Source organism: Oxyura jamaicensis, assembly GCF_011077185.1.
Source record: "Oxyura jamaicensis isolate SHBP4307 breed ruddy duck chromosome 4 unlocalized genomic scaffold, BPBGC_Ojam_1.0 oxy4_random_OJ71927, whole genome shotgun sequence".
Taxonomy (NCBI): domain Eukaryota; kingdom Metazoa; phylum Chordata; class Aves; order Anseriformes; family Anatidae; genus Oxyura; species Oxyura jamaicensis.
Window position 1 is genome coordinate 1 of NW_023303841.1, and position 10,122 is coordinate 10,122.

The window sequence follows — 10,122 nt, forward strand, 5'->3', positions numbered from 1 at the left end:
CGTAAAAATAGGAGCCAGCGAAGGGGGGGCAGCGGGCCCGATGTGGAGGTGCTTGGGGGGTGGCTCCAGGATTCCCTGGAGGCTGATTCTGCTCAGTGCTTTCAGACTCTGCCCTAGCACAGAAGCCTGGGGATGTTCCAGCACCGCTTCGGTGGGTGCCCGGGGAGGGGCAGGAGGGGCTCAGGGGGCAGCCCGGGGCTAGCACCGCGGCCAGGTTTTGTTACCGAGACCCGTGCAGACAGCACGGCTGATCTCTAGGCTGGAAGCCCTCCGCCCCGCCGTGTGCAGGCCGGGGCTCGCACGGGGATCGCGGCCCCGGGGCGCAGCAGGAGCTCTAACTGTGTCCTCTGCTCTCCCTGCAGTCCGAAGGCGCCAAGTCGGAGGGCACCTTCCAGGTCACCATGCTGCCCGGGGACGGCGTGGGCCCCGAGCTCATGCACGCCGTCAAGGAGGTGTTCAAGGTAACGGCTGCTGCCCCCGGGGGGCCGGGGCCGGGGGGGGGGCAGCAGCTGCAGAACTGCTTCGGGGTGCTGCTGAGACAGCGCCCTGCCGGCCGGCTGCAGTGCGGGGGCTGCGGGGCTGCGAGAACCCGGGGGCTTTCCCTTCCCGTCAGATGGATTCGGCTCCCGCAAGCAGTTCCATTCTTCAGCGTGAAGGCGCTCCCAGCCCGGAGCTGTGCTGTGCAGTGAGCGGTGCTGCCCCCGTGGCCCTCTTGGCCCTTTCCCCTCTGCTGAGGCAGTGGCGAGCAGCAGGGCGATCTGGGCTGCTCCTGGGGAGGACGCAGATCCTCACCGCTGCTGCCGGGAGCGCGGCCGTGGCGCTGCCTCTGCCCGGCTGCCCAGGACCCGTTACGGGCTTGTGGCCACGATGCTCATCGCCCAGGAGCTCGGCTTTCACCCGGCAGTGTCGGAACTCGGGGTGGGAGTTAGCAGGGAGCGGTTCTCCCTTCTGGCACGTGATGAATTTGGTGACAGGAAAAAAGCACGGTGCCGTCACGTGCAGCTGGAAGTGTGGTTACGCTCCGGGAGTTGGGGCACTACAGGTGACAGGAGACACCGCTGGCGTTCAGCTGGGGCTGAAATGCGGGACGTGAGCTCCAGGCCCAGCACGCCCCGTGGCCGGATCCCTCCTCTCCCCGAGGCCGGTTTGAGGTTTCATGCCCCAGCGCTCTGGGCCGTGCAGTCGCTGCCCCCCCGTAGTGTGATTAAAACACCCCTGCCGGGTCTCCCCTGCTGCCTCTGCTGCAGGCCGCCAGCGTGCCGGTGGTCTTCGACGAGCACCACCTGAGCGAGGTGCAGAACATGGCGTCGGAGGAGAAGCTGGATGAGGTGGTGGACTCCATGAAGGAAAGCAAGGTGGCCCTTATAGGTAAGGACAGCGCTGCCTGCCCGGCGCGGAGGGGTCCTGCTTTGCCTGAAGGCGTTGCCTTAGCCCAGGCGCCATTAGGGGTCAGGAATTCCCGTGGTTAGCCCTGCAGAAGGAAGCGGGGCGTGTTTAGGCAGAGGCAGCCCACCCATGCTTGGCTTCTGCTGCTGAAGGGAGATCTGGCACGGGCTGGAGAACCAAAGGATCTCGCCCGGCTCCCGTAGCGCGAGGCCGCTCTCCACGCTTGGCCGAGGCTCTGCTGGAAGCCCCCAGTCCCTGCTGCTGTCGTGCCCGGGTTCAGGCCACGTCCTCAGCGGCTGCCAGCGCGCTCCCTGCTCTTACTGCCACTCAATGTCGTCCCCGCAGGCAAGATCCACACCCCCATGGAGTACAAGGGAGAGCTGGCTTCCTACGACATGAGACTCAGGTGAGCTCGATGCCCCGCTCGGCTGCCAGGGCCGGGCACAGACATGGCACCCGTGGGACAGCCGCGGCACGGTCGGCTGCGTCCTGGCACCGAGGGGAAGGGCAGGCGGGCAGATGGTGTGCTGCCGGGGGGCAGGATCTGAGAAACCGGCCAGGAGCTGCCTCTGCTGAGCGTCACCCCCCGCCTGCTCTCCTTGGGGTCCTGGAGAGGGGAGGGAGCGTGGCTGGAAAACGGGCAGCGGCGGCCTGCCTCGACGCGGGGTTGTCAGAGCACTGCCGTGACGAGGTGGGGCCAGCTCCTCACCCGCGAAGGCAGAGGGGGATGGATCCGTAGCCGGATAGACGAGACGGGGGAGCGGTGGCACCATCCCCAGCGGTCACCCCAGCACCTGCAGGGCGCCCGCACTGCCCCAGGCATAGCTCGCGGGGAGATGCTGACCCCGCTGCTGCCGCTTCTCTTGCAGGCGGAAATTAGACTTGTTTGCGAACGTTGTCCACGTGAAGAGCTTGCCAGGCTACAAAACGCGCCACAACAACCTGGACCTCGTGATCATTCGCGAGCAGACGGAGGGGGAGTACAGCTCGCTGGAGCACGAGGTACGGGAGCCGCCCTCCGGCTCGTGGCTGCGCCGCTCTGGGGCCGTCGCTGGCCTCGCCGGGGGACGGGGACGCTTCCGCATGGGGCTCTTCCCGCGGCTGGGCCACGGTCCTGCTGTCCATGGCCGTACAGCACGACCGAGGAACTGGCTGCAACCGCAGCGATGTGCCAAGGGGCAGCGATGGGTGTAGGAGATGGGCTGGAGAGCGCTTGGTGATCTGAATAGCACGGGGCCCAGCGGGGATGTTGGTGGGCTGACGGTGCCCGAGAAAGGCACCGTGGATATTGAGGAGCCTCCTGGTGAGAGGAGACCCAGCGCTAGGCAGAGGCTCCCCGTCCGTGTCGCCCTGGGGCTCAGTGGCTCGGGGTGCTGAGTTAGCCACGCATCGAGGCCGGGCTGCGTGGTGCACGCCGCGGCTGCTCACACCCCGTCTGTGTCCAGAGCGCAAAGGGAGTCATCGAGTGCCTGAAGATCATCACCCGGGCCAAGTCGCAGCGCATTGCCAAGTTCGCCTTTGACTTCGCCACCAAAAAAGGGCGCTCCAAGGTCACGGCCGTGCACAAAGCCAACATTATGTGAGTGATGTGAGGGCCGCGGGTCTGGGGGCGCCTGTCAGACACGGCGCTGCCGTCACGTCGCAGGCCTTGCTGCTCCCAGCTCCTCATCCCGCCGGGAGCTGTGCCCGGTGCCAGCCCGGCTCCAGAGGCTGGGCGTTTCCTGGCAGCAGTGTTCGTCCCCCTCTCTGCATGGCCCCGTCTCCAGCACGAGCCTCGCTGAGCCGTGACAGCTGCATCCTGCAGGCTGCCAGCTGGGCAGGGGAAAAGCTCGGACACTGCAAGCTGTTCTCTCTGCTCCCACGGGCCCCGACCTCACCACCTTCTGGCTTTGGGTGGCGGGTGCTCCAGTGCCCTGCTGTGGTGGGACACCACTTCCCCTGCTTCCGTAACGATGTTACTGCGGTCCCACAGAACCTTTCCTGTGTTTGCTCTGTCTCAGGAAATTAGGTGACGGGCTGTTCCTGCAGTGCTGCGAGGAAGTGGCAGAACTGTACCCCAAGATCAAGTTTGACACCATGATAATTGACAACTGCTGCATGCAGGTGAGGGCCCCGATTCACAGAGTCACAGAATCATTACGGTTGGAAAAGCCTCCAACCATCCCCTTACCACCAGTCACCCAATAACCCGTGTCCCCAGGCACCACGTCCAACCTCTCCTTGAACACCCCCAGGGACGGTGACGCCACCCCCTCCCTGAGCAACCCGTCCCTACGCCTGGCTGCTCTTTCTGAGCAGAAATGTCTCCTCCTCCCTGCCCTGCCCCATCCCAGAGCCGTTCTGCACCTCCTGCTGAGCGAAGGGATTCAAAAAACCTGTGTGAAACCTGACGAGCTGCTGCTGCTGGCAGCTTGCTAGGGCCACGAGGGAGCACAGGGTGGGTGCTGCTGGTCCTCGCTCTGCGCCAGCTCAGGGCAGGAGCTGCAGGGACTGAAGGCAGCCAGGCCGCGTGCAGCCCACGTCTGGTAGAGGCTTGCAAAACTGCCAGGTGACGGAGGTCTGTGGCACCCAGCCCTTCTCAGCAGGGCCCTGGGGAAGTTTTTGGATACAGATTCACGAACCTTCCCCTCTCTTGAGGGCTGCCTGTGCTGGGTGGGACCGCTGTGCAGGGCTCACGTCCTCCTCTTCCCTCTGCGCAGCTGGTGCAGAACCCCTACCAGTTTGATGTCCTGGTGATGCCGAACCTCTACGGGAACATCATCGACAATCTGGCGGCTGGCTTGGTGGGCGGCGCCGGCGTGGTGCCCGGGGAGAGCTACAGCGCCGAGTACGCCGTCTTCGAGATGGTGAGGGAGGGCTCCGCTGCGCTGCCCGCGGGCTGCTGGAGGGCTGCCGGGGCCGGTCCCTCACCGGGCCTCTCCTCCCGCAGGGCGCCCGGCACCCCTTCGCGCAGGCCGTGGGCAGGAACATCGCCAACCCCACTGCCATGCTGCTCTCGGCCGCCAACATGCTGCGGCACCTCAAGTAAGGGCCCGACGGGGAGGGCGGGACGGGGAGGGCGGCCGGGGGGGCGCGGACTGACAGCACGGGGCTGACCTGCGGCCGCTTTCACTCCCTAGCTTGGAATTTCACTCCAACTTGATTGCGGACGCGGTGAAGAAGGTGATCAAAGTCGGAAAAGTGAGTGTCGGGCAGCCGGTCCTGCCGTGTGTCTGTAGCTTCCGTGGGAGCGGTGGTGGCGGAGCGCGGCGCTGCGTCGTCCCGTGCGGACAGCGCCGGCCCCCACCGCCTCACCCGGCTCCGTCCCCAGCCATCAGCTGAGAAACCCGTGTGCGTGCAGCCGTGCTGTAGTCGGCCCCTCTGTGCTTGTCTCGTGCTGTCCTTAGCGATTGCTGCCTCGGGGAGCTCTGGGGGACGTCAGGCGGCCTCTTCCCAGCTTGGTGCCCCGCTGGGGTGTCAGCAGGGCGCGCAGAGGGGAGCTGCTCTCCTCTCCTGCTCACGGTCATTGCGCTCAGTTCACGATCACGTTTCTCCCTTGTTTCTCCCCCTTCCCTGTGTTGGATTTTTAGGTTCGGACACGGGACTTGGGCGGTTACTGCACCACTTCTGACTTCGTCAAGTCTGTGATTGACAACCTGCACCCCCACTATGGGGCCTAGCAGCCCCGCTCACCCGCGGGCAGCCCTGGGACTTCTCCGCGCCCTCCACCAGCCTCCCCCAGCTTAAGGCCTGGCAGCGCCGCCTTCCCCCGCCCACCCCCTGGCTGCCGGGTCCCCGGGGAGGAGGGGGCTCGCCTCCTCCCCAGCCCAGCACCCACCCACGGCTGGCACTGGGGGGGCTCCCAGCCCCCCGGCTCCACCCTGGCTCCGTGTCCCCTTCTCCCCACGGCCGGGGTGGTGCCAGGTGATGGGCAGCGCCCAGCACGGCCCCTGGCAGGCAGCTGAGCGGGGCCGGGGTCCTGGGGGAGCCTTCCCCTGCCCGCAGAGGCTTTAGCAATAAACAGGACGGCCGGGCTGAGCCCCGCACCCGGGGATGCAGCAGGGAAAGGTGCTCAGCCCGCCAGCCGCTCGTCCGGCACAATCCCATGTCCTGCAGCAGGCGGCTCTGAGGTGCGGGCACGGCCGGGCCCCAGCACCCGGAGCAGGCTGGGGGCTGCTGCTCTGCCCCGGCTTTACGAGGGGCTGGAGCCCAGAGGCTGTGGGGGCTGTGAGCTGAGCCCCCCCAGCCCAGGCAGGGCAGTGCAGGAGGAGACCCGGGCACAGCGGTGCAGGAGGCCCTGGGCACCGCAGGCTGCTCGCGGTGCCTGGGGTGGGCGCACTGCCGCTGCAGCCCCTGGGGCTGGGCCCCGCGGTGCTGTGGGGCTGGGCTGCACGCGCTTTGTGGGACCACGGGCCGAGGTGCTCAGCGTGTGAGTGAGTGACTGGGACCTGTGCGTGGGCCAGGCTTTGTATCCGTGTTTGCAAATAAAGGGACCAACGCTGCCCAGCAGCCCCGATGCTGTTTCCCACAGGGTTGCTCCCCCCCCCCCCCCCCCCAGCCACCCGCAGCCCCGGGGGGCTCTCAGAGCAGCGGGAGCAGCGCCGGCCTCTGCTGAAGCTGGCAGCAGGACCCCTGGCCCTGCACACACCCACAGCCGGGTGGTGCCAGGCACAGCAGCAAAGCTCGGGGGGTGATGCAGCATGATCCAGGGGTGATGGGCCATGATCCAGGGGTGATGTGCCACCCACACCCTGCTCCCACAGGTGTCCCCATGGCTCCTCTGCCCCAAGGACACCAGCGCTGGGGACACCAACGGGGGCTTCAGAGGGCCCGGGGGGGGCTGGACCCGCAGCCCAGCGGTGCTGACGCTCCCCTCTCGTTGCAGGTGCGCACAGCGGACATGGGTGGATACGCCACGTCCCTGGACTTCACCCAAGCGGTGATAGCAGCCCTGGATGGCTAGGGCTGCTGCTCAGCCTTGGGCAGCCCAGGGGCGCCTGCTCTGCCTGCCTGGTAATTTATTGCTTCCCTGTAATAAAGTGGCATCTGCAGCACAACGGGGGTCTCTGGGGGTGCACTGACACAGCCGACGCAGCAGCGGGGTGGGGGGCACGGCCCCATCCAAGCCGCTTTGTCGGCTCCAACGGGACCATGACCCGTGGTGGTCATTGTGCTGCTGCTGGAGGTGAGCTGGGGCAGGACGGGCACAGCCACAGGGTGCTGCAGGGAGCAGGGGGACAGCCCGGCCCCTCCTGCCAGGGAAAGGGGGAGCAAAGCTGGGGCCTCCCCTGCCTCCCCCAGGCTTTCAGCCCCTTCAGCTGCAGCAGAACAAAAGACAGAGGCCATCGACAACAACCTCAGCCCTTTATTGAGGTTCGGTCACACCGAGCTACTTCCTGCCCCCCCTGCCCCCACTGCGCATGCTGGGGGTGCTGGGACAGGCAGCACACGCAGCCAAAGCCAGCCCAAAATGGGCTCGAGGAGGCAACGCTGCGTAAGGCACCGCCAGGCTCAGGAACCCACGTGCTGCCGTGGAGGCTGCTGGCACCTGGGCCTGGCCCACGGACTCACCCAAACCCCGAGGTGCCAAAATGCCTTTAATGCGGCCGCCCTGCCGGGTTACATTCTGGGGCATGCAGCTGCCGGGAACCCCGGGACGGCAGGCAAGGGGCCACAGGCATGCTGAGCTGAGCTCCTGCCAGGCCAAGAGTCCACGCTGCTGGAGCACGGCCCTGCTCCAGCTCCAGCTCCCCTAGTCCTCCTCCTCCAAGTCCTTGGCCTTCTTCTTCTTCTTCTTCTCCAGCTGGGCAGCCTCTCCGGTCACTTTCCTTTTCTTCCTGGGCAAGTCATCTTCCTCCAGCCCGTTCTCCTCGGGCTCTGAGAGGGGCTCCTGCTCCTTCTTCTTCTTCTTCTTTTTGATGGGCTCGATGTCATTTTCCTGAAGGGAAACCCAGCGTAAATAAATGGCCTGTGCCCAGCCCGGGGAGACGAATGGTACACGCAGGCTGCCTGCCTCACGCGTGGGGGCTGGGATGCTTTCTGGGGGTCTTGACACCCCCACAAGCCCTGCAGGGCAAGGAACAGCCGGATCCCGCACAGCAGGGTCACCGCAGCCCCTTCCTGACAGGCACCCACCCGGTGCCGCTGCCCTCACCTCTGCCTCCAGCACCGAGTTCTCCATCTCCTCTGCAGCTGCAGCCAGAGCCTCCAGCCGCCGCTTCTCCCGCTTCTTCTTCTTTTTCTCCTTCTTCTCCTGCTTCCTCTTGACCTCAGCCACCACCTCGTTCGCCTGCAGGGGAGCAGAGCGAGCTTGTCAGCGAGGGGACCGCTCCCAGCAGCGCCTTGGTCCCCGCGCCTTCCCGTGGCCCCGTCGGATCAGCCTCATTAAATCAGTTTTTTTGCCTCCACAGCAGGTCAGGATGGCAGGTTGACATCACGTCCGACAGCGGGGCCCTGCCCAGCCACCCCCCAGGGCCTCACCTCCACCATGGCCTCCTTCATGACCTCCAGGTTCTTGCGGGGCGGCTCCCCAGTCTCGTAGAAGGCGAGCCGCTCCTCCACCTGCTCCCGCAGCTTGTCCCCAAAGACGCTGGTGGGGACTTCTGCAGGGACAGGACAGGGGCTCAGCACCCTCCCCCTGCCCCGACCCGTGCCCACCTCCACGCCCCCCAGCCCCAGCGCTCTGCTCAGACCACAGGAGTCACCATTCACCCAGTGAAATGCTGTTGACGAAAAATGTTGCCATCACGGCAGAGGCTGCGGGGCACAAGGACCGCGGCCGCCCGCCCCCCGTGCCCCGGGCACCTGAGAAGCAGTCGATGCGGGAGGCGATGGTGCACTTGTTGGCCAGGTAGCGGGAGATGCGCCCCTTGTTCTTGGCAGCCGCTCGCCCGATGAAGGTGGAGTGGAAGATGAGCCCGTACTTCGGGGTGTTCCCCCGCGTCTTCAGAGCCCTGGAACCGGGGGAGCCGTCAGGGGACAGCCCAGGGCCGAGCGCACCCCAGGGGGAGCCGCCGCTCCTCCCCCAGCCCCGGCGCTGGCTCGCAGGCAGCGAGGGGCGACCCAGGGGCTGCCTCCCAGCTCCCCACCCTCCGCACCGCTAACCTCCAGGGTAAGCCCTGGGCAGAGCCGCCCGGGGCACCCAGCACGCGCCGCCGGGCGAGACGCAGAGCCGCGGTGGTCGCTCAGGGGCTGGGGCTGGCTGATCACACGCGGCCGAGGCGGCAGGGGCCCGGCGCATCACGCCCAGCGGCCCAGGGGCCTGCCATCACCGCAACCACCCTGCAGCGGTACCTGAAGAGGGCTTTCTCGGCCCCCAGGATCTGCACCGTCGAGGCCGGGTACTTGGCCAGGTTCGTCAGGCTGCCGGCGTGCGAGATGAGGCGGGCGCCCACCTGCGAGAAAGGGGGCGGGGGTCACGGCTGCCCCTGTCCCACAGCCCCACGCCAGCAGGACGGGGCAGCACGCAGCCCCCGGGCCGGGATCAGCAGTGAGAAGTGTCAGCAGCGCAGCTCAGTGGATTGACAGATTAACTGAGACATCATCTCCGCGGCCAGGGGGAGCCGGGGGCGCACACTCGCACTCACCACCTCCCCGATCAGAGCCGAGAGGCTGGGAGCCACCTGGCTCATCTTGGAGCGCAGGTACTCCTGCAGGCCCTTGCGGTACTCGGACAGTGAGATCACGCGGCTGGAGAAGCTCTCGATGTTGATGAGGTCGATGGGAGAGATGTCCATGCCTGGGCAACACCAGCATCAGGGCTGAGCGGCACCAACCGCGCAGCAGCAGCGACCCCGCTCAGCTCAGCGCTCCAACGGAGCCACCGCTGCCCGTCCCCACCTACCCATGGAGGAACGGGAAGCTTCCAGAATGGCCTGAGCCTTGGCGCTGTCCATGACGATCTCCTCCAGCCCCTCCAGGCTCTCCTCGCTCAGCTCCTTGCGGTTCCCGATGAACTTGGCCAGCCGGCAGTAGGTGTAGTTCTCAGAGACGATCTTGATCAGCTCGGGGAAGTGGTACCCGTACCACTCCCTGCAGGAACATCGTCAGGGCAGAGCCCGGCCCCACGCGCACCCCCGCCCGCCGGCCCCGCATGTGCCCCCGCTCACAATCCAGCCGGGGCACGGTCTCCCCGCCCGGGGTGTACTCGGGGCCGTGCTCTCCCTCCCCGTTCTGTACAGACAGCTGGAGGACGAGCTGCCTGTGGTAAGCGTGGGGAGGAGACCCGTGCTGCTCCTCCCGCCTGCGTCCCCCCCCTCACCGAACACGCATGGAGAAGGTGTTGATGTCCTTGTCCAGCTGGTCCAGGAGGCTGATGGACTGGATGATCATGTTGTCCACGCGGTTCACGTTGAACTTCACCTTGGCCCGCGAGTAGCTGTGGCCGAGGCCCAGCTGTGCCTTGGAGGCCGACTGTGCGGTGAGGCCCTTCACCAGCGCGTGGAAGTGCAGGCGGATCCCTGCACCGAGGGCTCCGTCACCACCCCAGCGGGACGTGCGGCTGAGCACCCCCGGGCTGCCCTCCCCCAGGAACTGAGGCTCCCCCCAGGCCGGGAGATCCCCCCCGCCCCCGGCCGCTCACCCCGCAGGATCTCGGCCACGACCCCCCCGGTCTGGCACTGGTAGCCCAGCTCCTCCAGGATGGCGGCCCCGATCTTGGCGTCGGCGACTCCCAGCAGCGCCTTCTTCTTCTTGGCGGGCATCGAGGTCTCCAGCAGCAGGCGCAGGTCCTCGTGCAGGATCCCTGTGAGGGGGGGG

The 10,122-nt window shown here is 66.9% G+C and overlaps 2 protein-coding genes and 3 non-coding genes across 5 annotated transcripts; 1 reads left to right on the forward strand and 4 right to left on the reverse strand.

Annotated features, from left to right (window-relative positions):
* Nucleotides 1-347: 347 nt before the first annotated feature.
* On the forward strand, nt 348-5,423 carry IDH3B (isocitrate dehydrogenase (NAD(+)) 3 non-catalytic subunit beta; the record flags this gene model as incomplete). The annotated part of the gene is made up of 10 exons (XM_035311454.1): nt 348-461; nt 1,248-1,368; nt 1,732-1,792; nt 2,256-2,388; nt 2,832-2,965; nt 3,387-3,489; nt 4,086-4,232; nt 4,316-4,410; nt 4,506-4,566; nt 4,956-5,423. Coding segments are annotated over 10 exons (1,059 nt in total), but the record flags the coding sequence as incomplete, so codon positions are not given.
* Nucleotides 5,424-6,712: 1,289 nt separating this feature from the next.
* Nucleotides 6,713-10,116, reverse strand: NOP56 (NOP56 ribonucleoprotein). The gene is made up of 9 exons (XM_035311453.1): nt 9,947-10,116; nt 9,626-9,824; nt 9,209-9,396; nt 8,952-9,103; nt 8,659-8,759; nt 8,170-8,318; nt 7,846-7,967; nt 7,520-7,654; nt 6,713-7,303 (listed from the first exon to the last, which is right to left on the reverse strand). The coding sequence occupies exons 1-9, from the start codon at nt 10,065-10,067 to the stop codon at nt 7,118-7,120; spliced, it is 1,353 nt and encodes a 450-aa protein (XP_035167344.1). The 5' UTR covers nt 10,068-10,116; the 3' UTR covers nt 6,713-7,117.
* On the reverse strand, nt 7,738-7,807 carry LOC118157198. The gene has a single exon (XR_004746571.1). It is a non-coding gene; the product is annotated as a small nucleolar RNA SNORD57 (small nucleolar RNA).
* Nucleotides 8,048-8,118, reverse strand: LOC118157199. The gene has a single exon (XR_004746572.1). It is a non-coding gene; the product is annotated as a small nucleolar RNA SNORD56 (small nucleolar RNA).
* On the reverse strand, nt 9,456-9,587 carry LOC118157200. The gene has a single exon (XR_004746573.1). It is a non-coding gene; the product is annotated as a small nucleolar RNA SNORA51 (small nucleolar RNA).
* Nucleotides 10,117-10,122: the final 6 nt, after the last annotated feature.